This window comes from Schistocerca nitens, chromosome 6 (assembly GCF_023898315.1).
Source record: "Schistocerca nitens isolate TAMUIC-IGC-003100 chromosome 6, iqSchNite1.1, whole genome shotgun sequence".
Lineage (NCBI taxonomy): Eukaryota > Metazoa > Arthropoda > Insecta > Orthoptera > Acrididae > Schistocerca > Schistocerca nitens.
This window is the reverse complement of record NC_064619.1, coordinates 122,595,019-122,620,823: the sequence shown is the minus strand read 5'-3', so window position 1 is coordinate 122,620,823 and position 25,805 is coordinate 122,595,019. Positions and strand designations below refer to the sequence as shown.

General features: G+C 39.2%; 1 protein-coding gene across 5 annotated transcripts in view; it reads left to right on the top strand.

Moving 5' to 3' along the window:
- LOC126263136 (pyruvate dehydrogenase phosphatase regulatory subunit, mitochondrial-like) overlaps positions 1-25,805 on the top strand; it is a 175,994-nt gene that overhangs the window by 84,194 nt on the left and 65,995 nt on the right. For all 5 annotated transcript variants that reach the window (XR_007546847.1, XM_049960162.1, XM_049960160.1 and 2 more), the window contains exons 10-11: positions 17,604-17,758; positions 17,895-18,034. Coding sequence is in view for 4 of the 5 variants with exons in the window: in XM_049960162.1 (XP_049816119.1) it covers positions 17,604-17,758; positions 17,895-18,034 (295 nt within the window). In the remaining variant the exon portion in view is untranslated. The remainder of the gene's footprint in view (positions 1-17,603; positions 17,759-17,894; positions 18,035-25,805) is intronic.

Below are 25,805 nucleotides of genomic sequence, written 5' to 3'. Positions count from 1 at the left end.
CTCATAGGATGAGACAGGTAATTGATGCCAGTGATGTGTGGGCCTCATACTAGTCTCATTACTCCACTTCATATTACACATTTGGTAAGACTGTATGTTTGTTAATTGTACTTTAAATTTTATTTATTGAATTCATGCTACTCAACAATTAATAAATGTATGTTTGAAAAAACGTACAAAAAAATCAACTGGAATCAAAATAGAAATGGTATCGCTATATGAGATAGTCAAAGAAAACCCTTAATATTGACAAATATAAGAACAGGTGACTCTAAAACAGTAATATTCTATTCATTACTGCCTGTTCAACATTTTCTCCATTTATTGTGCAAAAGAAATGCAGTCAGGCCATACAAAAGCTCTTTTTCAGGTTAACATTATTCAGGAGCTCAAGGAGAGATTCCATGAACTGTACCCATTTCTCTATGTTGATCTTGAGAGAAATGACCACTGTAGAATATGCATTCAGTGTCTTCTTCATTTTTGTCTTTTTCAGATTGCACATCTGGACCATTGTTCTCAATTAATTTGTATCAAACACCAAATGACTGGAAGATTATGTTCCTTGTTTTTCTCTTTTTCTTTTTCAAGATTAAAACTTTCATTTCTATCTCCTTTGTTTCCACTGTAGCTTTCTTCTCTGTGAACATTTTTAAACATTCCATGTATGGAGACAATGTTAGCTACATAACAGATTCAGAACACAGTAATATTACTTGATGTGGCTTGCTGATTTTGGGAGCTGGCCAGATACATTTAGACTCACATTTAGTCCATTGTTTGCATCTTGTATGTCAGACTCCTGGTGCACTGCAAAGTTATTGTCTCCAAGTATATGCCTGTTACATGGGAAGAGTCCTGTTTTCCAGTTATTTTTTCTATAGTTTGTTTATAGCATTTTCCATTGTTACTGCTCTGATGTAGGCCATTCCAAATGATGTAATAAAAACCGGACAGTTGCGGGGAGGTCTCATGTTCTGAGTGTTCTGTACAAACTTAATCGTGTATATAGATAACGATAATGATAGCAATAATAATAATAGTAATATTGTGTGGCTCAGTGGCCTTGTGCAAGTTTTTTTATTGGAGGCTGCTTCACTGACTTGTGTGTCACTAACTTACCCCAGTTATTCAACGAAGAAAGGGGATCTGCAGCTTAACGTGTAATCCAAACCATGCATTATTTCTGGCAACTCCTCACTAGATTAAAATGAAGACTAAAAAATCCATGATGCAACCGAGATTTGATCTTGCAATCTCTCTGTTTCCCTGCATACTACTTATCACTAAACCACCAGGCCTGATATGTACAGTACATAGCTAGTTCGTTTATAGGGTTTGATGATGAACTTGTGAGCATCAAAATATGTGGTGTATATCTTTTGATTGCATTGACAAAGAGGCTTAAACTATCTGCACACCCAAGGGAACACAGACCTTAGTATTAGACATAAATTTCAACTTGATATTTCTACTTATTCTTGAGAAAAAGGAGTCTTAACAGACGGACAGACAAACAAACAAACAAACAAACAAACAAATAGACAGGCAACAAGTGCCAAAAATAAAATAAAAAATTTGATATAATGACAAATTAAGAATTTTTGGATTTTTTCCTTTACTTGTACTGTGAAATGTTACATCTTGCCATATTTTATGATTCTATGTCAACAGGAAGGACACTATGGTTTTGATCAGTAAGTTTGTAAGTATCAAAATATGTGACATGAATGGATGCATCTTCTTATTGCATTTACTTAGAAGTTTAAATTGTTCACACCACCAAGGAGCTGAGACTCTTAGTGTGTGACATAAATTTCAACTTGATACCTCTACCCGTTCCTGAGGAACAGGGGTCTTAACAGACAGACAAACAGCCAGACAGGCAACAAAGTGATCCTATAAAGGTTCAGTTTTTACCAGCTAAGACACAGAACTCTAAAAATGAATTCACTACTTGATCTTGGTTATTTGTCCACAGGTTTTATATATTGGGGATAATGCATTTAAACTGTCCCCCGAGTTCCTCACAAGAGGCTGCATATTATGTGTGGAATGGCATGATAACTGGTTGTTGAGGATGCAGGTTTCTCTTGCTTTGTCTGTCACACAAATGTGATTGATACCCATCAAGTATTAACAGTATCATCAGCAGATGGTTTCAGAAAGATCACAGAAGTTTCAAACCACTTGGTAAACATGTGAGTCTAATTCCAGCTATTAGGGTGGTAAGCTGAAGTTATCCTTAAATGAGATAGCATGTCCTAGTATGCGCTTTGTTGCTTACTAGGATACCCCTTTTATTGCATATTACAAATAAGCCACGTTACACAAGAAACCTAGCCAGAATTCGTAATAGCAAATGAAAGAGTACTTTATGGAGATTATAATCATATGAATATTGTTGTAACAGCTACTCAACTTAAGATATTAAAACCCCACAAGTACATAAACACAAAAAACTTAAAATTCAAAACTTTTAAAATCAAGCGTTCTTGACAACATCCACTTCCGTAATAATCTTATTGTCACTTCTTTGTACCTGAGGTGGTGTGAGAACTAAGTTCTGATATTTTTCAACAGAGCTGAGCAATGATTTTAGTCAGAATCTTGGTGTCTCACATTATTGAACTCTCCCACAATAGTTCACCTACACCTGAGTTACAGGCAGGATTTCCCATTTACATTCAACGGTCAGGTGCTACTCCAATACCGGAAGCCTCAGCAATAGTGATGATCTAAGAAGGGGAAAATAAGCTGAAAATGTGAGTTGAAGTTAGTGTTAGAGAGGACATTGTAAATTAAAAACAATGTCATATCAGAACATAAATAGTCATTTTGTCAAGTTAAATTCTAATTGCAGTGAGGCAAAGTACAGTCCATTCTGTTTTCTGGCATCTGTAGTTTCATATTTGCAGACTACTGAAATTATTGAGTTCTATTTTCAGTGAAAATAAGGGAGAAACAAACTATAATTTCCATTAAAAAACCATATTCTATGCCTGTCCTGTCAGTTGGAAGATCATGCAACTTTGTACCTGCTTATCTCTTTTCGGATCGTCATACACATCCAACTGGATTTTAATAAATATTTGTGTTATAATTTAAGCATCTTATTCAGACCAATTACACTGAATACTTTACCTTATTTTTCCCAGCATATTTGTAATTTAACTTTGAGACCTACCTTTATGAGCTCATCATTAAACATTTATTTCCCATCACTCCATTTCACCTTAATGATTTTTTTCCACTACATTGCTTTCTCTTTCTGTCTGCTAGTTGTGCAAATAGTTTTATGCATACAAGCAAAACTTTTTCTTTGACAACTTAATTTGGATGTGATTGTATTCAAAATTGGGAGTGAATTCTAGTGTTCCCAAATAATAAAGACAAAAAGATTGCTGTTAAGCCTGGTCCTTACATTTGGAGAAAAAAGGAAGTATATCATTACCAGTCTCATTCATCTCAATGACCTGAATAATTACTTCACTAGTTACCCTCTCCTACATTTGAAATACATGCTTCATAACAGATACAATTTTGATAGATGTCTTCTTGCTCTAAAATTACTTACTCCATAAAATAGTGTACTCTCACTTGTATAGAACAAATGCACTTAAAATAACTTGAATGAATTTTGTTTGAAATTTTGTGACTTTTGGGATACAGTTTTTGTTAGTTAGTATTACAATAGTTCCCTTAAAGACTTGAAATAATATGCACCAGTGCTGCACCCATTAAGACAAGAGAAGCTACCACAGAAAGACCATTGACACCTGTTACAACAGAGACAAAAAATAAATATTTGACATATGGTGGAACTGCACTCTGATTCAACGAGTGACAACCAGGCACTCTGACCATATGCTGCTTACACAGCAACACTTAAAGTTTTGGACTGCATGTAGCCTTCTTGGTCAAATCACTACATATTATGTGATCACTGTCAACATCCTATGACTTTGTGTATTATGTTTAATTGGCAATACTTTTCAATGTTGTGTATAGCATGTCTTACTGGTGTGACAGTATGTTATCACTGTAACCCAGCATGGGCATTAATGAGGCAAAAGTATTGCAACAGTTTGTGACTTGGCTATACATGCCGAGAATGCCCAATGTGGCTCTTAGCCATTTTCAGAGTGAACAGTTTTGTTTCGTCAACTGTACCTAGTCTAGTTCATGATGGGAGGGACCCTCCATGTTTTACAATCTCTGTGAAGATCCTTCTAAAGAAACAGTGATTACTGCATAATAGGTGTAAGGACAGGCATTGGACTGTAGATAGAAATGTGCTAAATGAAATATGTTTGAATGTCAAACCTTCAATGACTACCACAGACAATTGAAAGATCTCTCAAAAAACAGATCAAAAGCATAGCGTCTGAACTCTGTGTTTCTTTTTTCTATGGTATTGCATATTAAGCTCAATGATGTTGAGAAACAACTGAGATCACAAAAATTAAACAAGGATCCTATGTCTGAGAATTCCTGTCAGATTTTAAAAAGAATTTGTAGCTGAATTAGCTCCTGCTTTAAACAAATTTATCATACATCCATCATACCAAAAATTTACCAGTGGCTGGGAGAAACCATTGGTGACACTCATCTACAAGAAGGGCAGCAGAAGTGACCCATAAAACTGCTGTCATCTCTTATAGAATCCTAGAACATATTCTTAGCTCAAACATAATGTTTTATGTCAAACAGAGTTACTGCCATATGAAACAGAAAGGACTTTGAAAACAGCAGCCACGCAAAATGCAACTCACAATTTTCTCATATGACACCCTGAATGCCATGGATCAAAGCAATCAGTAGGGACCTGAAAAATTTGCATTTGTGGTAAGTGGAAATATACATGCAAATTCTGCTTCAAAATGCAAATCTACAAAATAAAAGCTATTTCATAGTGAACTGTATACAGGTGAACTATGTTACCAGGGATAGTTTGGAGTAGCTTGATTTTGTGCATAAAAATTTCGAAAAGGCTACCAGAATGCATTTGCAAAATAAATACCACACCCATGCATGAATGCAACAATGTTTCTGTGTGCTCATAAGCTATGCTAAGGTCACATGTCAAACAGTGGGTGGTTGCAAGATCTGTAGAAAAGTAGGATGGTCGCATAGCCAAGATAGATGCCAGGTATGGCAATGTATGGCTCAGCAACGGGACTTAACATCTTACAACAGAGAAAGGCTTATATTTGTCTGCTAGCTAAAGTTGATATTATACAAAACTGTGGATACTTTAACATTGCAGTTTTAGGTTTGGGCTATTTCAAACTATAGTCGTATAAGATACTGGTAAAGGTCAGGCATGAACTAGCTCATTTACAATGTAGTCAGCCTCAGCTAGTAATTGCGTGATAGCCTTTATCATGTGCTCTGTGTACTCCGCTATACTCTGTGTTGTTCATAGTTCATTATTTTCTTTTCTTAATTTGAAATGCATGAAGAGACTAATCCTGGTCCATCACAGGACTCTAATGGGACTCTCACAACACCAGAAGGGATTGGCAATCCATGTGTCAGTTCTGCTTTCTAAGAGAACACAGATGTAGGCTGGCTGACATTGTGAAAGGGAGACAGGACTTATTTGCCCCCACTGCTCTTCACTTGTGAGGCATTCATAGTTCTTGCTTGTTTACATTCGCAGCCACCTGCTATGTTATAATTTTTCCCGAGGACATGCAGCTTTACTGTATGATTAAATGATGATGGCGTCCTCTTGGGTAAAATATTCCGGAGGTAAAATAGTCCCCCATTCGGATCTCCGGGCGGGGACTACTCAAGAGGACGTCGTTATCAGGAGAAAGAAAACTGGCGTTCTACGGATTGGAGCGTGGAATGTCAGATCCCTTAATCGGGCAGGTAGGTTAGAAAATTTAAAAAGAGAAATGGATAGGTTAAAGTTAGATATAGTGAGAATTAGTGAAGTTCGGTGGCAGGAGGAACAAGACTTTTGGTCAGGTGAATACAGGGTTGTAAATACAAAATCAAATAGGGGTAATGCAGAAGTAGGTTTAATAATGAACAAAAAAATAGGAGTGCGGGTTAGCTACTACAAACAGCATAGTGAACGCATTATTGTGGCCAAGATAGACACAAAGCCCATGCCTACTACAGTAGTACAAGTTTATATGCCAACTAGCTCTGCAGATGATGAAGAAATTGATGAAATGTATGACGAGATAAAAGAAATTATTCAGGTAGTGAAGGGAGACGAAAATTTAATAGTCATGGGTGACTGGAATTCGTCAGTAGGAAAAGGGAGAGAAGGAAACATAGTAGGTGAATATGGATTGGGGGGAAGAAATGAAAGAGGAAGCCGCCTTGTAGAATTTTGCACAGAGCATAACTTAATCATAGCTAACACTTGGTTCAAGAATCATAAAAGAAGGTCGTATACCTGGAAGAATCCTGGAGATACTAAAAGGTATCAGATAGATTATATAATGGTAAGACAGAGATTTAGGAACCAGGTTTTAAATTGTAAGACATTTCCAGGGGCAGATGTGGACTCTGACCACAATCTATTGTTTATGAACTGCAGTTTGAAACTGAAGAAACTGCAAAAAGGTGGGAATTTAAGGAGATGGGACCTGGATAAACTGAAAGAACCAGAGGTTGTAGAGAGTTTCAGGGAGACCATAAGGGAAGAATTGACAGGAATGGGGGAAAGAAATACAGTAGAAGAAGAATGGGTAGCTCTGAGGGATGAAGTAGTGAAGGCAGCAGAGGATCAAGTAGGTAATAAGACAAGGGCTAATAGAAATCCTTGGGTAACAGAAGAAATATTGAATTTAATTGATGAAAGGAGAAAATATAAAAATGCAGTAAATGAAGCAGGCAAAAAGGAATACAAACGTCTCAAAAATGAGATTGACAGGAAGTGCAAAATGGCTAAGCAGGGATGGCTAGAGGACAAATGTAAGGATGTAGAGGCTTGTCTCACTAGGGGTAAGATAGATACTGCCTACAGGAAAATTAGAGACCTTTGGAGAGAAGAGAACCACTTGTATGAATATTAAGAGCTCAGATGGCAACCCAGTTCTAAGCAAAGAAGGGAAGGCAGAAAGGTGGAAGGAGTATATAGAGGGTTTATACAAGGGCGATGTACTTGAGGACAATATTATGGAAATGGAAGAGTATGTAGATGAAGACGAAATGGGAGATAAGATACTGCGTGAAGAGTTTGACAGAGCACTGAAAGACCTGAGTCGAAACAAGGCCCCCGGGAGTAGACAACATTCCATTAGTACTACTGATGGCCTTGGGAGAGCCAGTCATGACAAAACTCTACCATCTGGTGAGCAAGATGTATGATACAGGCAAAATACCCTCAGACTTCAAGAAGAATATAATAATTCCAATCCCAAAGTAAGCAGGTGTTGACAGATGTGAAAATTACCGAACTATCAGTTTAATAAGTCACAGCTGCAAAATACTAATGCGAATTCTTTACAGACGAATGGAAAAACTGGTAGAAGCGGACCTCGGGGAAGATCAGTTTGGATTCCATAGAAATGTTGGAACACGTGAGGCAATACTAACCTTACGACTTATCTTAGAAGAAAGATTAAGAAAAGGCAAACCTACGTTTCTAGCATTTGTAGACTTAGAGAAAGCTTTTGACAATGTTAACTGGAATACTCTCTTTCAAATTCTGAAGGTGGCAGGGGTAAAATACAGGGAGCGAAAGGCTATTTACAATTTGTACAGAAACCAGGTGGCAGTTATAAGAGTCGAGGGGCATGAAAGGGAAGCAGTGGTTGGGAAAGGAGTGAGACAGGGTTGTAGCCTCTCCCCGATGTTATTCAATCTGTATATTGAGCAAGCTGTAAAGGAAACAAAAGAAAAATTTGGTGTAGGTATTAAAATTCATGGAGAAGAAGTAAAAACTTTGAGGTTCGCCGATGACATTGTAATTCTGTCAGAGACAGCAAAGGACTTGGAAGAGCAGTTTAACGGAATGGACAGTGTCTTGAAAGGAGGATATAAGATGAACATCAACAAAAGCAAAACGAGGATAATGGAATGTAGTCAAATTAAATCGGGTGATGCTGAGGGAATTAGACACTTAAAGTAGTAAAGGAGTTTTGCTATTTAGGGAGTAAAATAACTGATGATGGTCGAAGTAGAGAGGATATAAAATGTAGACTGGCAATGGCAAGGAAATCGTTTCTGAAGAAGAGAAATTTGTTAACGTCGAGTATAGATTTAAATGTCAGGAAGTCGTTTCTGAAAGTATTTGTATGGAGTGTAGCCATGTATGGAAGTGAAACATGGACAACAACTAGTTTGGACAAGAAGAGAATAGAAGCTTTCGAAATGTGGTGCTACAGAAGAATGCTGAAGATAAGGTGGGTAGATCACGTAACTAATGAGGAGGTATTGAATAGAATTGGGGAGAAGAGAAGTTTGTGGCACAACTTGACTAGAAGGAGGGATCGGTTGGTAGGACATGTTTTGAGGCATCAAGGGATCACAAATTTAGCATTGGAGGGCAGCGTGGAGGGTAAAAATCGTAGAGGGAGACCAAGAGATCAATACACTAAGCAGATTCAGAAGGATGTAGGTTGCAGTAGGCACTGGGAGATGAAGAAGCTTGCACAGGATAGAGTAGCATGGAGAGCTGCATCAAACCAGTCTCAGGACTGAAGACCACAACAACAACAACTACACCAGTCACACTGAGAGTCTTCATGTAAAGCACAAATAGAGCTATTTTTTATTCTATTATGACTATAAGTACCTTTTTGATTCTGTCTGTAGTGTTGTCAACTACAGGTCACATGGCCCATGGAAGGGCTCAGCATTATGGTAATCAGGGCTAATATGCTACAAATTTGAAATCAATGTTTTGCATATATTTTAATTATTGAACTGGATGTGAAAACACAGATAATGTTGAGAAACATCTTAAATCTGAGAAGCACTCTGTTTAGCAGTGATAAAATGCTGCTGCTTCTCAAAGAAACAACCATTTTCTGAAAGCTTAAATAGAACCAAAAGAAGACAACAAGCAAAGAGTACTTCAGAAAAAAAAGTTAAGTATTTGCAGAAGCAAATATTCCACTAAGAAAGACCTTGTAAACAATAAAAAAATAAGCCTTCTCTTATATTACTATTTTATCTCCTGTAACGTTTTTTTTAGCAATGTCGTCTTCAGATGCATAGTGGGGCAAACTTTTAAACTTATGTTTGTTTATATAATGACCAACAGGCCTCTCATTCATCGGGCCAGGATTTCACACCTACAGTACTTTTTTTACATCATAGTTCTTAAGACACAACAATTTTAATATGACAAATAGTATTAAAATTATTTGAGTGTCTGAAATGACAGTCTGAGTAAATAATATGAACTATGGGCTGATTAAGTTAATACTGGCAGTACTTATAATACTACAGCTGCTGCCATTAATAGTGATAATAGTAGTAGTAGTAATAATAATAACAACATACAACATAAACTAATAAAACAACACATTCCCACATACAAGTATCCACCACAAAATGTACTGGAGAATGATGAATACAAATTATACTGGAACAGAACCATTATAACAGATAAAACAACACCACATAACAAACCTGACATCATACTCACCAATAAAAAGAAGAAATTAACACAACTAATTGAAATATCCATACCCAATACAACAAATATACAAAAGAAAACAGGAGAAAAAATTGAAAAATACATCCATCTGGCTGAGGAAGTTAAGGACATGTGGCATCAGGATAAAGTTGACATTATAGCAATTACACTATCAACTACAGGAGTCATACCACACAATATCCACCAGTACATCAACGCAATACAGCTACATCCAAACGTATATATACAACTACAGAAATCTGTAATTATTGATACATGTTCAATTACCCAAAAGTTCCTAAATGCAATGTAACATATATCGTACAGTTAAGAGGAAGTCACGCTTGATCAAGGTCCGCGTCACTTTCCATTTTTAACCAGACATAACGTCTGAGAAAGGAAAGAAATAATAATAATAATAATAATAATGGTAAGAATAGCAATAATGATACTGTCAGATATAAAAATAGTTTGTAAATGTACAAAATAGATGTTTTCTGATCTAGCAAGTTCTGGGGACAGGAAATTTAAGGAGACTGCATCAGCTAAGAATACTGGGAACTGAGGTAGATCAGCTTGGAATGGGGAATGTACAAGGGCAACAGGTGCATACAGGAACAGTGGTAGTCCTTACTTTATTAGATACATTATTCAGTTCTCTTACATAAAGTGGGAGGTTATTCCAGAGTCCTGTTCCTACTGCTGCAAAAACTTCGAGAAAGTGGCTGAAAGATGGAGTGAGACAGAAAAGATTTTGCTCTGATGGGAGTGGGTGTTTCTGCCATGTTGTTCAGGCAAGAGCATTAAGGCCAAGGAGAGATATGAGGGGCAGTGTCCATTGATGAGACAGTAGAGAAGACAGAGGATATAGAAATCTGTGCACTTGTCTGCACGTAGCAAGTCTTGTTGTGTATATAATCGTGAAATGTGGTCAAAGGGTTGAACATCACAGGCGTTCATAACCAGTTCTAGGCATCATGAGGTTTACCAAGAAACGCCTTGCAGGATAATATCACTGTAATCAATAATTGGAGGTATAAGCATTTTCACAAGTTTCTTTTTCAGGTCAAGATGGAAGAGCTTTTTATATTTTTGTAGGGCATGGAGAGATGCTGATGCCTTCTTGCGTATCACAGTTATGTACTCATTCCATATTATATTTTCATCTGTTATTACTTTTAGATGTTAGAGAAGTTGATATGTGACCCATTTAGGGTTAAAGATTGTAGGGATTCCCAATATTTCTGGCTAATGGTCCTAGAATGACCAACGAGTACTGCATAGGTTTTGGATGGGTTGAGCTTTAATGCTATATTTTGCGCCAATTGTGATAGTGCGCACATGTTGATACTGGGATTCTTGTTTGTTGGCTTCAGGTTTATTGGTTTTGCTCTTAGATACAACTGGAGATCATCAGTGTAATGTGGTATTTGCAGTAGTATAAAAATTATCTCACATCATTTACATACAATGAAAAGAGTATAGGACCTAGTACCAAACCCTGAGGGATGCCTGATACAACCTGCGTCCAGAGTAACTTTATAGTGCCAGACATGATGCACTGCTGGTGAGACATCAGGTATGAGTGAAACAATTGCACTGCACTTGGCAAGAAATTTAGGCTGCTAAATTTGGCAAGTAAAATGTCAAAGTCAACAGTGCCAAAGACTTTGCTGAAGTCTAATAAGCACGCAATAATTGCCTCTTGTGTAGTCATGGCAAGCTTCAGGGTATCTGTTACCTTTGTTATGGCAGATGTTATACTGTGATCTTTATAGAAGCCTGATTGTTATTTGTCTAATAGGTTGTTTGTAGTTAGGTAATGTGCTAGCTGGTCAAGGACTACATATTTTAAGGTCTTGGACAGTGCAGGAAGAATACAAACAGGTTGATACTCTAAGGGTGCTGTGGCAACATCCTTTTTAGGTAATGATTTATATAGTCCTTGTTTCCAGGCCTCAGAGAAAACACTTGTGTTTGAGGAGTGATTGAAAATATCTATTATAGTGGGCTTAATCATTTGGACTGTGATGTGCAGTAGATGCTGATCTGATACACATGATGACTTTTTTGACGCTATGTACAAGTAATATGCTTTAGATAGAATTTTTTGCATCTGCACTTGTTTACTCCCACTGAGTAACCATTGAGTCTCTGTTTTATTTGTGGTCCAGGTGTAGTTGTAGGTAATGTGGACTACCATTTCAGATCTTTGGCTGGTACTATGGGATCAGCTGTAGCTTTTACTTTGCTGTACCAAGACCACATAGGTTTTTCCATAGGACAACTTGTCTGTTTCTGTTGTCAGTTAATGCATGGGTATGCCTGAGTTTTCCATTTCTCACAGCTTGACTGACTCTGTTCCACTATTGCTGCTATGCGATATGATTTTCGGGCCTGGGACATAGTCCGTATGCCCAATTTGCAGTGTTTCTGAGTTTCATGAGATGTTTTAGCTCTTCAATTAATGTCCGCAGCACGTGGTTTAGCGGCTAGTGCTGTTGCCTCTAGAACATGGGGGCCGGGTTTGATTCCCAGCTGGGTTGGGACTTTTCTCCACCCAGGGACTGGGTGTTTGTGTTGTCCTCATCATTTCATCATCATTTAGGGAAGTGGCGAAACTGGACATCAAAAAGATTGGGAATTTGTATGGGTACTGGTAGCCACTCAGCTGAATGCCCCGTAAACCAGATATCATCTTCAGTTAGTCAAGGCGCAGAGTTCCTTCTTACTTTTCTGCTCTTTGGGGGGCATATTTGTCATAAAATTGAGTAACATTGATAGTAAGTCCATGAAGTTTTTAGTTTATGTCCAAGAATAGAACAGAAGATGTCCCCCAAACTATTTCATGCACCTCAGTTGCAAGTGCAGAGAAATTAACACATTTAAAGTCCCAGTATGTAGTAAGTTATGATTTCTTTCTGGGACTTTCTGACAACTAGGTCATGAAAATTATATCATGGGCAGACATGTAGACTGGCAATGGCAAGGAAAGTGTTTCTGAAGAAGAGAAATTTGTTAACATCGAGTATAGATTTAAGTGTCAGGAAGATGTTTCTGAAAGTATTTGTATGGAGTGTAGCCATGTATGGAAGTGAAACATGGACGATAAATAGTTTGGACAAGAAGAGAATAGAAGCTTTCGAAGTGTGGTGCTACAGAAGAATGCTGAAGATTAGATGGGTAGATCACATAACTAATGAGGATGTATTGAATAGAATTGGGGAGAAGAGGTGTTTGTGGCACATCTTGACTAGAAGAAGGGATCGGTTGGTAGGACATATTCTGAGGCATCAAGGGATCACCAATTTAGTATTGGAGGTCAGCGTGGAGGGTCAAAATTGTAGAGGGAGACCAAGAGATGAATACACTAAGCAGATTCAGAAGGATGTAGGCTGCAGTACGTACTGGGAGATGAAGCAGCTTGCACAGGATAGAGTAGCCTGGAGAGCTGCATCAAACCAGTCTCAGGACTGAAGACCACAACAACAACAGTGTCAGCATGGTACTGGAGCAAAGGATGTTTAAAAGTTTAGAAACACCAAATCCACCAGATTAATCTTTGTTCATGGTTCAAATGATATTTTTTGTGAATAGTTTTACTTAGGGCACCATTTGATCAATGTTTAAAAAAAAAAGTAATTGTGCCCTGTGCTGTACCTAGAAACATAGATATCTGAGCCAGGACCAGACCTTCTGCTTTTTCTTTAGAGAGTGTGACCTGTGCCCTTTTCCAATAACAGAGAACAGTTCTCTACTGAAAGGCTGTACAATAAATTTAGATATTTATTTTTTATTTACATTTTCTTGGCCTGGAGCCATCAGAATTATAGCTTTTGAAATTATCTCGAAATTTTTGTATGAAATTTACTGTAATTTCACTAAGTCTTGTGACCATGTTGAGTTTTAGAAATTACAGCTGTTGTTCAATGCAGCATGTACTTACTGCTGGGTCCATTGTCTTTGTGGCGGTACAGCAATTGTATACTGACCTTTTTTTTTTATTTTCTTTGTGAATGAACATTTCAACTTTCATTTTGCGGGTATTTGTTTTTGTCCTTGTCTGGCCAACAAGTGCCTGGACACTAATGTATGTAGTACTGATGGCCTTAACATGTGATCAAAATTATGTAAGTGAGATAGAGTGTCATCAAACAGGCTGACTTGGAGCAGGAGAGGCACCACAGGACATTTTAATTTCCACTGTCTATACTTTTACGTATAAACTCATAAAACTTTGTAAGCATGAACAGGAAGAATTCAGGATTCACACTCTTAGCAGTGGAAGCTCAAAAACATAACCAAATAATTTTTTTTACATGTGAAATTTCATCATTTTTTCACTTACCATTGGCTGCATTTGTTGCTAAAGGTACACTTTTCTTCATAAGTAAGAGAGATTCTTCGATGAATTTTCCACAGCATACAAACCATACTTACAAGTGTATGAAACACTAGAAATTATTTAATTTATGAAAAAATGAATGAGCTTTTACATTTTAAACTTCATGTTTAGAAAAAACTCAAATTTTATAGTTAATTATGTCAAATTTTACTGCAGTTTTTAATAGATTTGATAAATTCTAATGGTCATGCTGACAAAGTTTTATGAACTTATTTGTAAATGCATGCATGTCTAAGGAACAGACACTGCGGTGACTACACCCATTATGAAATACATGAACTTTGCATCATAATTCAGAATAACACAGGCACTGCAATATCGTTTTTATCTGCCGACACCAGGCGAACAACTTTCCAGTAAAATGCCTCCCCTGTAAAGGAACATACATAATGGTTGTACAAATACAGGTTGTGGACACATGGTTGACAGCATATGGAAGTTTGAGTCGACTGTAAGTCTTGCTCAAATAGGCAAATGGTAAGGTAACCACTCACAATAAGTGGGAAATCTGGCTTTGAGTCCTAGTCTGGCACAAATTTTAATTGTCATCTTTCCATTATGCAGCTGATGGTAGTCCATATTCGAAATTGTGAATACGTTTCATGTAGAATTACTTACGTTTTTTTACATAGAGTTTTATCATAATGTAAGAGTGAGAACCAGGAACTTGGATTACTAAATTTTGCCATTTCAGTTTCTGTCACAGCTGCATTAAAAAAAATGCCATGCTGAGTGGCCGCACAGTTTGAGGCACCATGTCACGGATTGCACGGCCCCTCCCGCCGGAGGTTCGAGTCCTCCCTCCGGCATGCATGTGTGTGTTTTTCTTACCATGAGTTATTTTAAGTAGTGTGTATGTCTAGGAACTGATGGCCTCAGCATTTTGGTCCCTTAGTAATTCACACACACACACACACATTCAAAATTTTTAAAATTTTTATTTGTGTTGACTATTTTCAGACTGCATTGTCCTTGGACATTGTAGTCTGAAACTAGTCTCCACAAATAAAAATTTTTGAATGCAACTGTGACAGAAACCAGAAAAAATTAAATTTACTTAGGTTTCGGTTAGAATCACATGATGGTATTTTGCTATTGAATCAAAGGCTTCACACATTTGAGTTTGTTTCTGTTAACAGCTGCCTATCAATGGTGTTACTTTCTGCATTGCATCTATCGTGTAGCAAGCACAGTATCTTAAGAATTTTCTTGATATTGCTTATATACCCATAGAAACAACAAGGAACATATTTTCCTAGAATGTGGTTAACTATTCACATTTCGTCTCCATGTTTAATACACAAGTTATATTATTCTAGCTTTAGCATAATATCACATGCATCAAAATATCTATGAAGATAATTGTGAGGAGAAGTGAAGACAAGGTGGTGGATATACAGAGTGAAGATCAGTTTGGATTCAGGAGGGGATTAGGAACAAGAGAAGTGATTCTGGCACAAAAGCTTCTTATTGAAAAGCAAATAAAGAGAAATAAACCAACTAATATTGCCTTTGTAGAAATGGCATTTGATAAATGTTATTTGATGAGAGGTATTCAGAGTGTTGAAGAAAGCAAGTTTAAAATACAAAAATATGCAGGTGACACACAACTTCTATAAGAAAGAAGAGGCTGTGATTAGGAATTTTCATCAAGGACAACAAGCAAAAATTAGAAAAGCTCTGAGACAAGGATGTGTTCATTCTTCTCTTACATTCACTGCTTTTGTCCAGGAAGCTGTAGACCAAATTTTTGAAACTTCTGAAGTGGGAATCAAAATTAATGAGCAGAAGATAGACATGCTACATTACACAGATGATATAGCTACAATCACAGAGATGAAAGGAGATCTAGAGAAGGTCCTCAGTACAATGGAAAGGATGTTCTGCAGTCAGTATGGTATGAGAATAAGCATATTATAGAATAAAGTATGGTATGCAGTGTTGAAGAAGAGAGTCAACCTTTAAGAATAAGAATTGGAAGAGAAGAATTAGAAATGATAGAGGAATCTATGTCTTTGGGGAGCATGATCACAGAGAATGGTTGAAGCCAGAAAGAAATTCCAAGCAGAATACAGCAGGATAAAATTGCATTTAATCTGAGGAAGAACTAACTCACCAGCAAGAACACCAGTCTGGAAATAAGGAAATGGGTTATTAAAGCATTTGTTTGTGTTGTGGTCCTTTACATGTGTGAAACGTGGACAATAGGAAAAAAAGAGAGAAGATAGCTAGAAGCCCTGGAAATTTGGTGCTACAGATGGACGAAGATGATCAGCTGGAGAGACCAATGAAGAGGTGCTAAGAAGAGTACAGGAAACTGGATCTCCATAGAGATGCTTCCAAATAAGAAGAGGCAAACTCATAGGACACATTTTGTGACACAATTACATTCATTGGAGCTATTGAGGGAAAGAATCACCGGGAACAATGAAGGATATCATACATGCAGCATATTTTGAATGATCTGTGATGCACTACGTACATGGAAATGAAGAGGAAGGCAGACAGAAGACTGCTGCAAACTAACATCAGTGTTGAACACTTAAGAGACAGAGCTCTATTCAATCTACTTCTTACTTATCACACAGAACATACATCATTTGCTGCTGATTTTTTATCCCATTTGTGTATCGGAGGCCATTTTTCTTTACTATTGCATTATGATCACTGATCACAGTGTTCATGCGAATGTAGGTGAAAGTTATTTATTTCACCCACACAAAAAGATCTGATTGTTCAATAATTGCAACTGAATGTTTGCTTTTGACAAAATCACAGTATCCATAATGCCTCAATGACAGTACTACGTAGAGTTGACTATGTTACAGTGCTTTAAATGAACAATAGGCAAAGGATTGTTGTTGGCTCTAAGTTCTGCAAATTTGATATTGAGGACTTATTTTCCAATATACAGAACGTCTCAGGAGAAATAGTCAATATTTAGGAATATGACAGGAATGATCATCTGAAGCAAAAGAGTCCACTAAACATGGGCTCTGAAGTGCATAACCTAAGAATTATGAGCACTTCCTCATCTTCAATAATGTGAAGAAAAAATCTGTTCTACCGCAAGCTCTTTTTTCCTTCCCTATTTTTTGGAGGAGGTAGTATGGATGAAAACAAGGAAAAAATTGACTAGTAAATATCGTCTCTAGAATGTATACCTTAAGAGCTATGAGCACTTGCTCAGTGGAAGGGATGTGTTTCACTGTAGAGACAATGACCAAGTGCTCATAGTTCTTAAGGTATGTGCTTTAGGGGCCCTGTTTACTGGACACTTTTTTATTGTTTTGGTCCATACTACCACCTCTCGGGATATAGAAAGCAAAGAGCTTGTAGCAGTAGCAGAGGATATTTGTTTCAAAATGGTGAAAGTGAGAAAGTGCTCATAGTTCGTAAGGTATGCATTGCAGAGCCCATGTTTACTAGACTTTTTTGCTCCAGATGGTTGTTACTGTCATATCCCTGAATATTGACCATTCCTCGTGGGACACCCTGTATGTTATCTTGTTTAATAGATGAAAACTTGACTGTGCAGTGGTTTGTCCTTGTTTTGGTGTATGAGTCATAAACTGGATGTTGCAGGCACTACAGTATTCTTTACCCTCATCAGTCAGAGTACAAATACGCAAGAAAACTGCGCTGTTCACCATTGTACAGTGAACTAGAAAGCAGAGGTGCTGTATTTGGAACACGCATGGGTTATGAAAGACCACTTTACTTTGATTCAACATACAAGCGTAAGTAGCATAAATAGTAATAAGATATCTATCAGGATACATTTTTGTAACTCTCCTTGTGCTAATTTTGGATATATGTTACTGACGCCCTTGTTTATATCTTGTAATTTATTGTGGTGTTTGTTACCTTTCTCAGGTGGTGATCATTTACCCGAAATGCCTCGAGGAAGCTTCTACAAACCAAAGTTCTTTGACTTTATGCGTGAAGAATATTTGGCATGCAGAGAAGGAGTTGGCATAATTGACATGTCGTCATTCTCTAAGATAGAAATAAAGGTGAACTTCAGTGCTTTATATCCTATACTTAGTATATTTAGTACGGTCTTTTTATATACACACACACACACACACACACACACACACACACCTGTAAGATCATCCTGACTGACTATATTGTGTTGACTAATTACATTGTAGCTGCCCTGCAGCTTGACTGAGGTGAGGTGTTATTCAAAGGGCAAAGGGGAAGAAGGTAGGGAGCGGTAGGAAGATTTGCAGGACTGTCGCTGACAGCTGGGAGTGAGAGGCAGCAGGTGCATGGAATAAGAATGCGGCATTGGTGAGCTCTTTTTATAAAATTTCTTATTGTACAAGATGATTAATTTTTCAGGATTAGAGAGGGAACATTCATCTTTCATTGTTGTATGCATAATGATCAGCATTAAATAGGCCAGGTAATATGGGTGCTGACCACAGCAAGGTAACATGATGCACTTTGCCAATCTTTATTTGTAGAAATGTTTTAATCTTTTGCTTGCTTTTGAACCATTCAAATCATGTTTCATGGACTGCTGAGGTCTAAGAAATGTTATCTCCCAGTGGTACTTCCTGATGCTTTCATTCCAGTTCTGTCTCTAACTGCTCATCTAGAAACCTTCTGTGTTGATGACCAAAATATTTCATGCACTTATACATTTTGCTTAATGTACCACTGCTGCACTGTTCCATAAATACCACTAGAATAAACCCAATAGCATTTTGTATTGTAATAATAATAATAATAGTTTCAAAAGGAAGATATACAATTACAAAGAAACGGAATGGCTGGCCAGACTTTTGGGAGATGAAATTCCAGTACTGCCAATAGGCACATTTACAGGTGACACAAACTTCTTACCTTTTAGAACTTCTATTTTCTTGTGGAGGGTGGAAAATCGAAGAGGTTGTGGAAGGTCAGAAAGGAGGACCTGGTCACTCAAACCTCCCAGAATGAGAAGAGAGGAACCCACCTGTTGTAAGAAACTTAAATTTGTTACATTTTACTTAACTGAACTAAACTCAAATATCAAGCTCCTCGTGCAGTCCATCATTGCCCAGGTGATGTAGACCGACTGCCGTGTCCTCCTCTGCCTTGCGACGTCATATGGATGTGGTATGTTTTGCCAACTTTTCAGACTGTAGACCCACCACTCCTCATTCAGGCAGTTCTGAGTTGGCATCACAAGGCTTAGTCCACCCCAAGCAGTCCTTCCACAAAGGAAAAATTCGTGACAGTTCCAGTAGTCAAACTGGGTCCTCCACATGACAGCCATCTGTGCTGACCACTAGACGCAGATACCTTCAAAAAGAAAAACTCTATTTATTTAGAGAGCAGTCAAAGATCTTTCATAGTGAATGAAATGGATTTTCTGTCAGAATTTGTTGAAGGTGGTCTTTTAATTTGGTGTTAGGAAGGGCTGTGACACTTCTAGGGCATTAGCTAGCTTTGTGTTTGTGGAGGCAACGTATATTTTAAAATGACTGGAAAGTATTTTTAATATTACGTCTGTACAGAAGCGTAGCAATTGCCAGAGACCACACCACACAACAGAAATATTACATAATTCTTAGCATTTCCATTTATCCATGTGGACAATATTCACTGAGGAGCCAAAGAAACTGGTACACCTGCCTAATACGAGGGCAGTTCAATAAGTAATGCAACACATTTTTTTTCTCAGCCAATTTTGGTTGAAAAAAGCGGAAATTTCTTGTGGAATATTTTCAAACATTTCCGCTTCGTCTCGTATAGTTTCATTGACTTCCGACAGGTGGCAGCCCTGTACGGAGCTGTTAAAATGGCGTCTGTAACGGATGTGCATTGCAAACAACGGGCAGTGATCGAGTTTCTTTTGGCGGAAAACCAGGGCATCTCAGATATTCATAGGCGCCTGCAGAATGTCTACGGTGATCTGGCAGTGGACAAAAGCACGGTGAGTCGTTGGGCAAAGCGTGTGTCATCATCGCCGCAAGGTCAAGCAAGACTGTCTGATCTCCCGCGTGCGGGCCGGCCGTGCACAGCTGTGACTCCTGCAATGGCGGAGCGTGCGAACACACTCGTTCGAGATGATCGACGGATCACCATCAAACAACTCAGTGCTCAACTTGACATCTCTGTTGGTAGTGCTGTCACAATTGTTCACCAGTTGGAATATTCAAAGGTTTGTTCCCGCTGGGTCCCTCGTTGTCTAACCGAACACCATAAAGAGCAAAGGAGAACCATCTGTGCGGAATTGCTTGCTCGTCATGTGGCTGAGGGTGACAATTTCTTGTCAAAGATTGTTACAGGCGATGAAACATGGGTTCATCACTTCGAACCTGAAACAAAACGGCAATCAATGGAGTGGCGCCACACCCACTCCCCTACCAAGAAAAAGTTTAAAGCCATACCCTCAGCCGGTAAAGTCATGGTTACAGTCTTCTGGGACGCCGAAGGGGTTGTTCGATGTCCTTCGCCATGGTCAAACGATCAACTCTGAAGTGTATTGTGCTACTCTTCAGAAATTGAAGAAACGACTTCAGCGTGTTCGTAGGCACAAAAATCAGAACCAACTTCTCCTTCTTCATGACAACGCAAGACCTCACACAAGTCTTCGCACCCGAGAGGAGCTCACAAAACTTCAGTGAACTGTTCTTCCTCATGCACCCTACAGCCCCGATCTCGCACCGTCGGATTTCCATATGTTTGGCCCAATGAAGGACGCAATCCATGGGACGCACTACGCGGATGATGAAGAAGTTATTGATGCAGTACGACGTTGGCTCCGACATCGACCAGTGGAATGGTACCGTGCAGTCATACAGGCCCTCATTTCAAGGTGGCGTAAGGCTGTAGCATTGAATGGAGATTACGTTGAAAAATAGTGTTGTGTAGCTAAAAGATTGGGGAATAACCTGGTGTATTTCAATGCTGAATAAAACAACCCCTGTTTCAGAAAAAAAATGTGTTGCATTACTTATTGAACTGCCCTCGTATCGTCTAGCGTCCCCGCGAGCATGCAGAAGCGCTGCAACACACTGTGGCATGGACTTGACTAATGTCTGAAGTAGTGCTGGAGGGGACTGACACTATGAATCCTGCAGGGCTGTCCAGGGTGGGAAAGGGCGGCGGGGGGGGGGGGGGGGATGGGGGTAAGGAAATCTTCCTGAACAGGGTTGCACTTCTGTCACATTGAAACATTCTCTTCAGTCGTTGTTGGTTCCGTTCTTGCAGAATGTTTTTCTGGCCACAACAATGTCAGAGATTTGATGTTTTACTGGATTCCTGATATTCATGCTACCCTCGTGAAATGGTCATACAGGAAAATCCCCACTTCATCATTGGAGAAGCTGTGTCTCATCACCCATGCGCCAGCTATAACACCATGTTCAAATTCACTTAAATCTTGATAACCTGCTGTTGTAGCAGCAGTAACCGATCTAACAACTGTGCCAGATGCTTGTTGTCTTATATAGGCATTGCTGACCATTGCACCATATTCTGCCTGTTTACATGTCTCTGTATTTGAATACACATGCCTATACCAGTTTCTTTGGTGGTTCAGTGTGTATTAACACATGATTTGTATGCAGTCTATTGTCATTGTTCTTCTGTGAGGTGTTTTATGGTTCTCTTGGAGTCCATTGTGGATAGAACCTCCATATGGACTTCTTTCAGTTGTTTAATGTGTTACAGAAACAATGTTGGTATTTTCATACAAATACTCCTCAAATTTATTTTATGTTCTTTTTTTTTTTTAGTTCCATAAGGTACCAGACATGCCCAAACAATCAAGAGCCATAAACATTTGTGCAGAGCAGGTGGATGCTGTAAGGAAATTGTGGGAAATGGGCTATGGGTGATCTAATAACAGAATATTGACATAGCATAGATATACCGTTTTCCACACTATTTATTAGTAAGCACAGATACATACACATGTAAGCATTACAAGCATACAGAGCATGCTAACTCCCACTGCCTTGCGGGGCAGCATCCCTCATTTACAGAGTCAGAGATGTTATGCTGCTACAGAGACCCTCTTCATCCTGTAGTGCAGAGCACATGAGGAGAAGCTGTGGTAGGACATTCTTAAGTGATGTGATGACGTACATGATGGATGACACACTGTAGTCAGCAAGGTGCTTTGGTGAGAGTGGGGGGGGGGGGGGGGGGGGCAAAGCGACTGCAGTGTGCGACTAATGGGTTGCTGCTGACAGCATTAGCAGATAAGGAAGTAGTCTCAGTAACATATTCAATTGTTGGGAGACATGTTGGCAGTGTTGCCTAGCATTGTTGCTTCCGCAGGAGGCGTTGCGGGCAGGTGGCAGTGTAAGCCAAGGCAGTGATGTTGAGTGTATTATCTGCTGAGAAAATGGGAGGTGAGTCCTGCCGTGTCAACTTCCGGTGGAACAGGAGTGGTGTGTATGAAAATGTGTGTGACAGTGCTTGCACCCAACCGCCTATCCATGTAGGTAGCGGTAATCAAGAGGTCAGTATTGCTTCACATGATGGATATGTCACAAGGCAGAAAATCATGGAGATTCACATGCATTTGGAAATTGACTAAAGGGTGCATAGGAGGCTATTGGGCAGGAAGTGTCTGTTGTGACAGGTCTGCTAAAGTCCATGCCAATTTAAGTTGGTTCACTGACAGTGTTGCTTCTTTTCCAGCAATTTTGATGTCAAAAGTGTTTGTATCACTTTCAACATTTGACATAGTTCTGTAAATGGTGGTGATAGGGCAGTATTCACTGTGCCTGTACATAGCATCACGTGAAACACATGGCCAGGTCTGTACGAATAAAAATTTGTTGTCATGTGATGAGAAGGTGGTGGCATATGGATGTATATGTGTGTACATGCGTGCAACTAATGAAGGTAAGTCTTGGTCTGTGAGGATCATTTCATACACTTCGAAGTCAGCAGGTAGAGTGAGTTGGTCACCATATAGTATTTTGGTGAGCGATGTGTCTAGGACCATTTGAATTCACATAGGTGACACAAGTCATTGAACAGTTGGGATTCAAACTGCCGACTGTGGTCCATCATGAAGTTACCCAGGCAGCCAAATCTCGCAATCGAGCTGTAGACAAAAGTTTCTGCTAATGTCTCTGCTGATATTTCGGAAATGGGCATGGCCTCCACCCATCATGTCATGCGATCTATCTTTGATAGACTGCAACTGTAGCCATGCAATTTGGGGAGTGGTCTTACAATGTCAATGTGGATGTGCTGGAACTGCCCCTTTAGAATCAGAAATTTACCAAAGGGGGACTGTGTGCAGCCACTTTTTTCTTGCTGGCATGGAATGCAAGTCCTGGTCCACATGGCACAATACTTTTTAATGTTGGACCAGAGTATGAGGTGTATGGTAGGGCACCTGCTCAAATGTGCAAGGTTGTGGAGAAGGTCAAAAGTTGTCGTGTGACTGGAATTAATGGTCAGACCAGTCCATTTGAAATGTCACACAAAACTTATTTGGTCATGCTGGGTAGCATGCGTTGTTGCAGTTGGAGTACGGTGTCTGGTTTGTTAAACGAGCTGTGGAGATCGGCATCTCCTGCTTGTGCATACGTGATTCTATCAACATCCAACTGGGTGGAGGTAGCTGCAATAAAGGAAAGATAGTCCACCTCAGTATTATTGGCACATATAACATATCACATGTCAATAATGAATTGTGCTATGAAATCCAGGTGGCAGAATCTGCTGGCTGCAGAATCCGCTGACAAGTTGTGGAATGCATCTGCCATGGGTGGTAGCCTCTGTATCTGGTAAGTGGTCTCCCCTCAGCTTCATCCTGAATGTGATGAACTGCTTCATATGTAGCTAATAGTTTGTGGTCAAATGTGGACCATTTTTTTCTGGGTGTCAGTAAGTTTGCATGAGAAAAACCTAAGTGGTTGAGTGATTCCATTGATCTCTTGCTGTAAAGCAGCTCCGATCGTGGGATCACTAGCATCAGACACGATAATTAGATGTGCATCGGATGATGAATGGGTGGGGGTCATGGCGTGTAGCAAGTGTTATTTTATTTTGTTGAAGGCCACTGGAATCTGTATTGTTCAATTGAGGTGTCCTTTACCAGATGTATTCTTGCTGCTCAATGCTGGGGTAAGTGGTAGCAAATTCTCAGTGGCATGTGGCAATTGTTTCCTGTAGAAATTTATGATTCCCACAAACCTATGCAGCTCTTGATAGTTGATGGGAGGTGGGAGGAGGTGTATCTCATCAGTTTTCTCAGCAGCAGGATGCATCCCAGCCACGTTAATGTGGTGTACGACAAAGTTCACAAGGAATTGCCGAAGTTGGCCCTTGTCATCATTTATCACAACCTGTGAAAGGTGAGCTTATCAAGGATAATATGCAGGTGATTGTTGCGATTTTGCTGATTTTGTGAAAAGATTATGACGTCATCTGAACAGGTGTAACAAAAAGGCAAATTGAACAGTACACTATCAATAAATCTTTGCAATGTCTGTGCTGGATATTTTAGTCCATACCACATGTAGACGAACTCAGAGAGATCGAGTGGCATGATTACTGCAGCTTTTAATGCATCTTTGTCTGCCATTGGAATTTGCAGGTATGCTGTTTTGCAATCAATGACATTGAAAAGTTTTGTACTGGCCAAGATGTGGGAAAAATCGTGCAAGTTCGAATGGGTTAGTTGTCGACTGTATGTACATTGAGGTGGTGGTAGTCACTGCATAGGTGCCAAGTACTGTTCTTCGTAGGAATTCGTTAAATTGGGGAGGCCCAAGCACTGTCTGATGGCCTGACTATGCTGCTTTAACCACTTTAAGTTTGTGGGGAGCTAGATGACGGGGCGGCAATGGACAAGGGGACCTGGTGTAGTTGTAATGTGGTGGACTGTACCTTCCCACATGGCACAGATTGTATGTGGTCTAATAGGTGAGCATGGACTGAATCCAGGAAGCAGGGTGCAACATGATTCACCATCACTGTTAGTGTCACATGGCATTTTCTCAGGAGCATACTTGAGTGGGGGTTGTAATGCTTTATTAACCCGAGACGTTGCCATATTAGTGGCACGATGGTGGTAATCCATATCGAGATGATGGAGGTCATCGAGATGCTATTGAGCTGCATGTAGTGATGGGTGCTGTCCATGGTTCGTCTCCATAGTTGTTTATTGGTGAGGCATATGACCTTGTTGTCATGATGTAATGATGAGTACCCTACATCTACATCTACATGGATACTCTGCAAATCACATTTAAGTGCCTGGCAGAGGGTTCATCGAACCACCTTCACAATTCTCTACTCGTATTATTCCAATCTTGTATAGGGCACGGAAAGAATGAATACCCGTATCTTTCCATACAAGCTCTGATTTCCCTTATTTTGTCATGGTTATCATTCTGCCCTATGTAGGTTGGTGTCAACAAAATATTTTCGCGTTCAGAGGAGAAAGTTGGTGATTGGTATTTCCTAGAGAAGATTCCATCGCAACGAAAAACGCCTTTATTTTAATGTTTTCCAGCCCAAATCCTGTATCATTTCTGTGACACTCTCTCCCATATTTCACGATAATACAAAACGTGCTGCCTTTCTTTGAACTTTTTCGGTTTACTCTGTCAGTCCTACCTGGTAAGGATCCCACACAGCGCAGCAGTATTCTAAAAAAGGATGGACAATCGTAGTGTAGGCAGTCTCCTTAGTAGGTCTGTTACATTTTCTAAGTGTCCTGCCAATAAAACGCAGCCTTTCGTTAGCCTTCCCCACAACATTTTCTATGTGTTCTTTCCAATTTAAGTTGTTCATAAGTGTAATTCCTAGGTA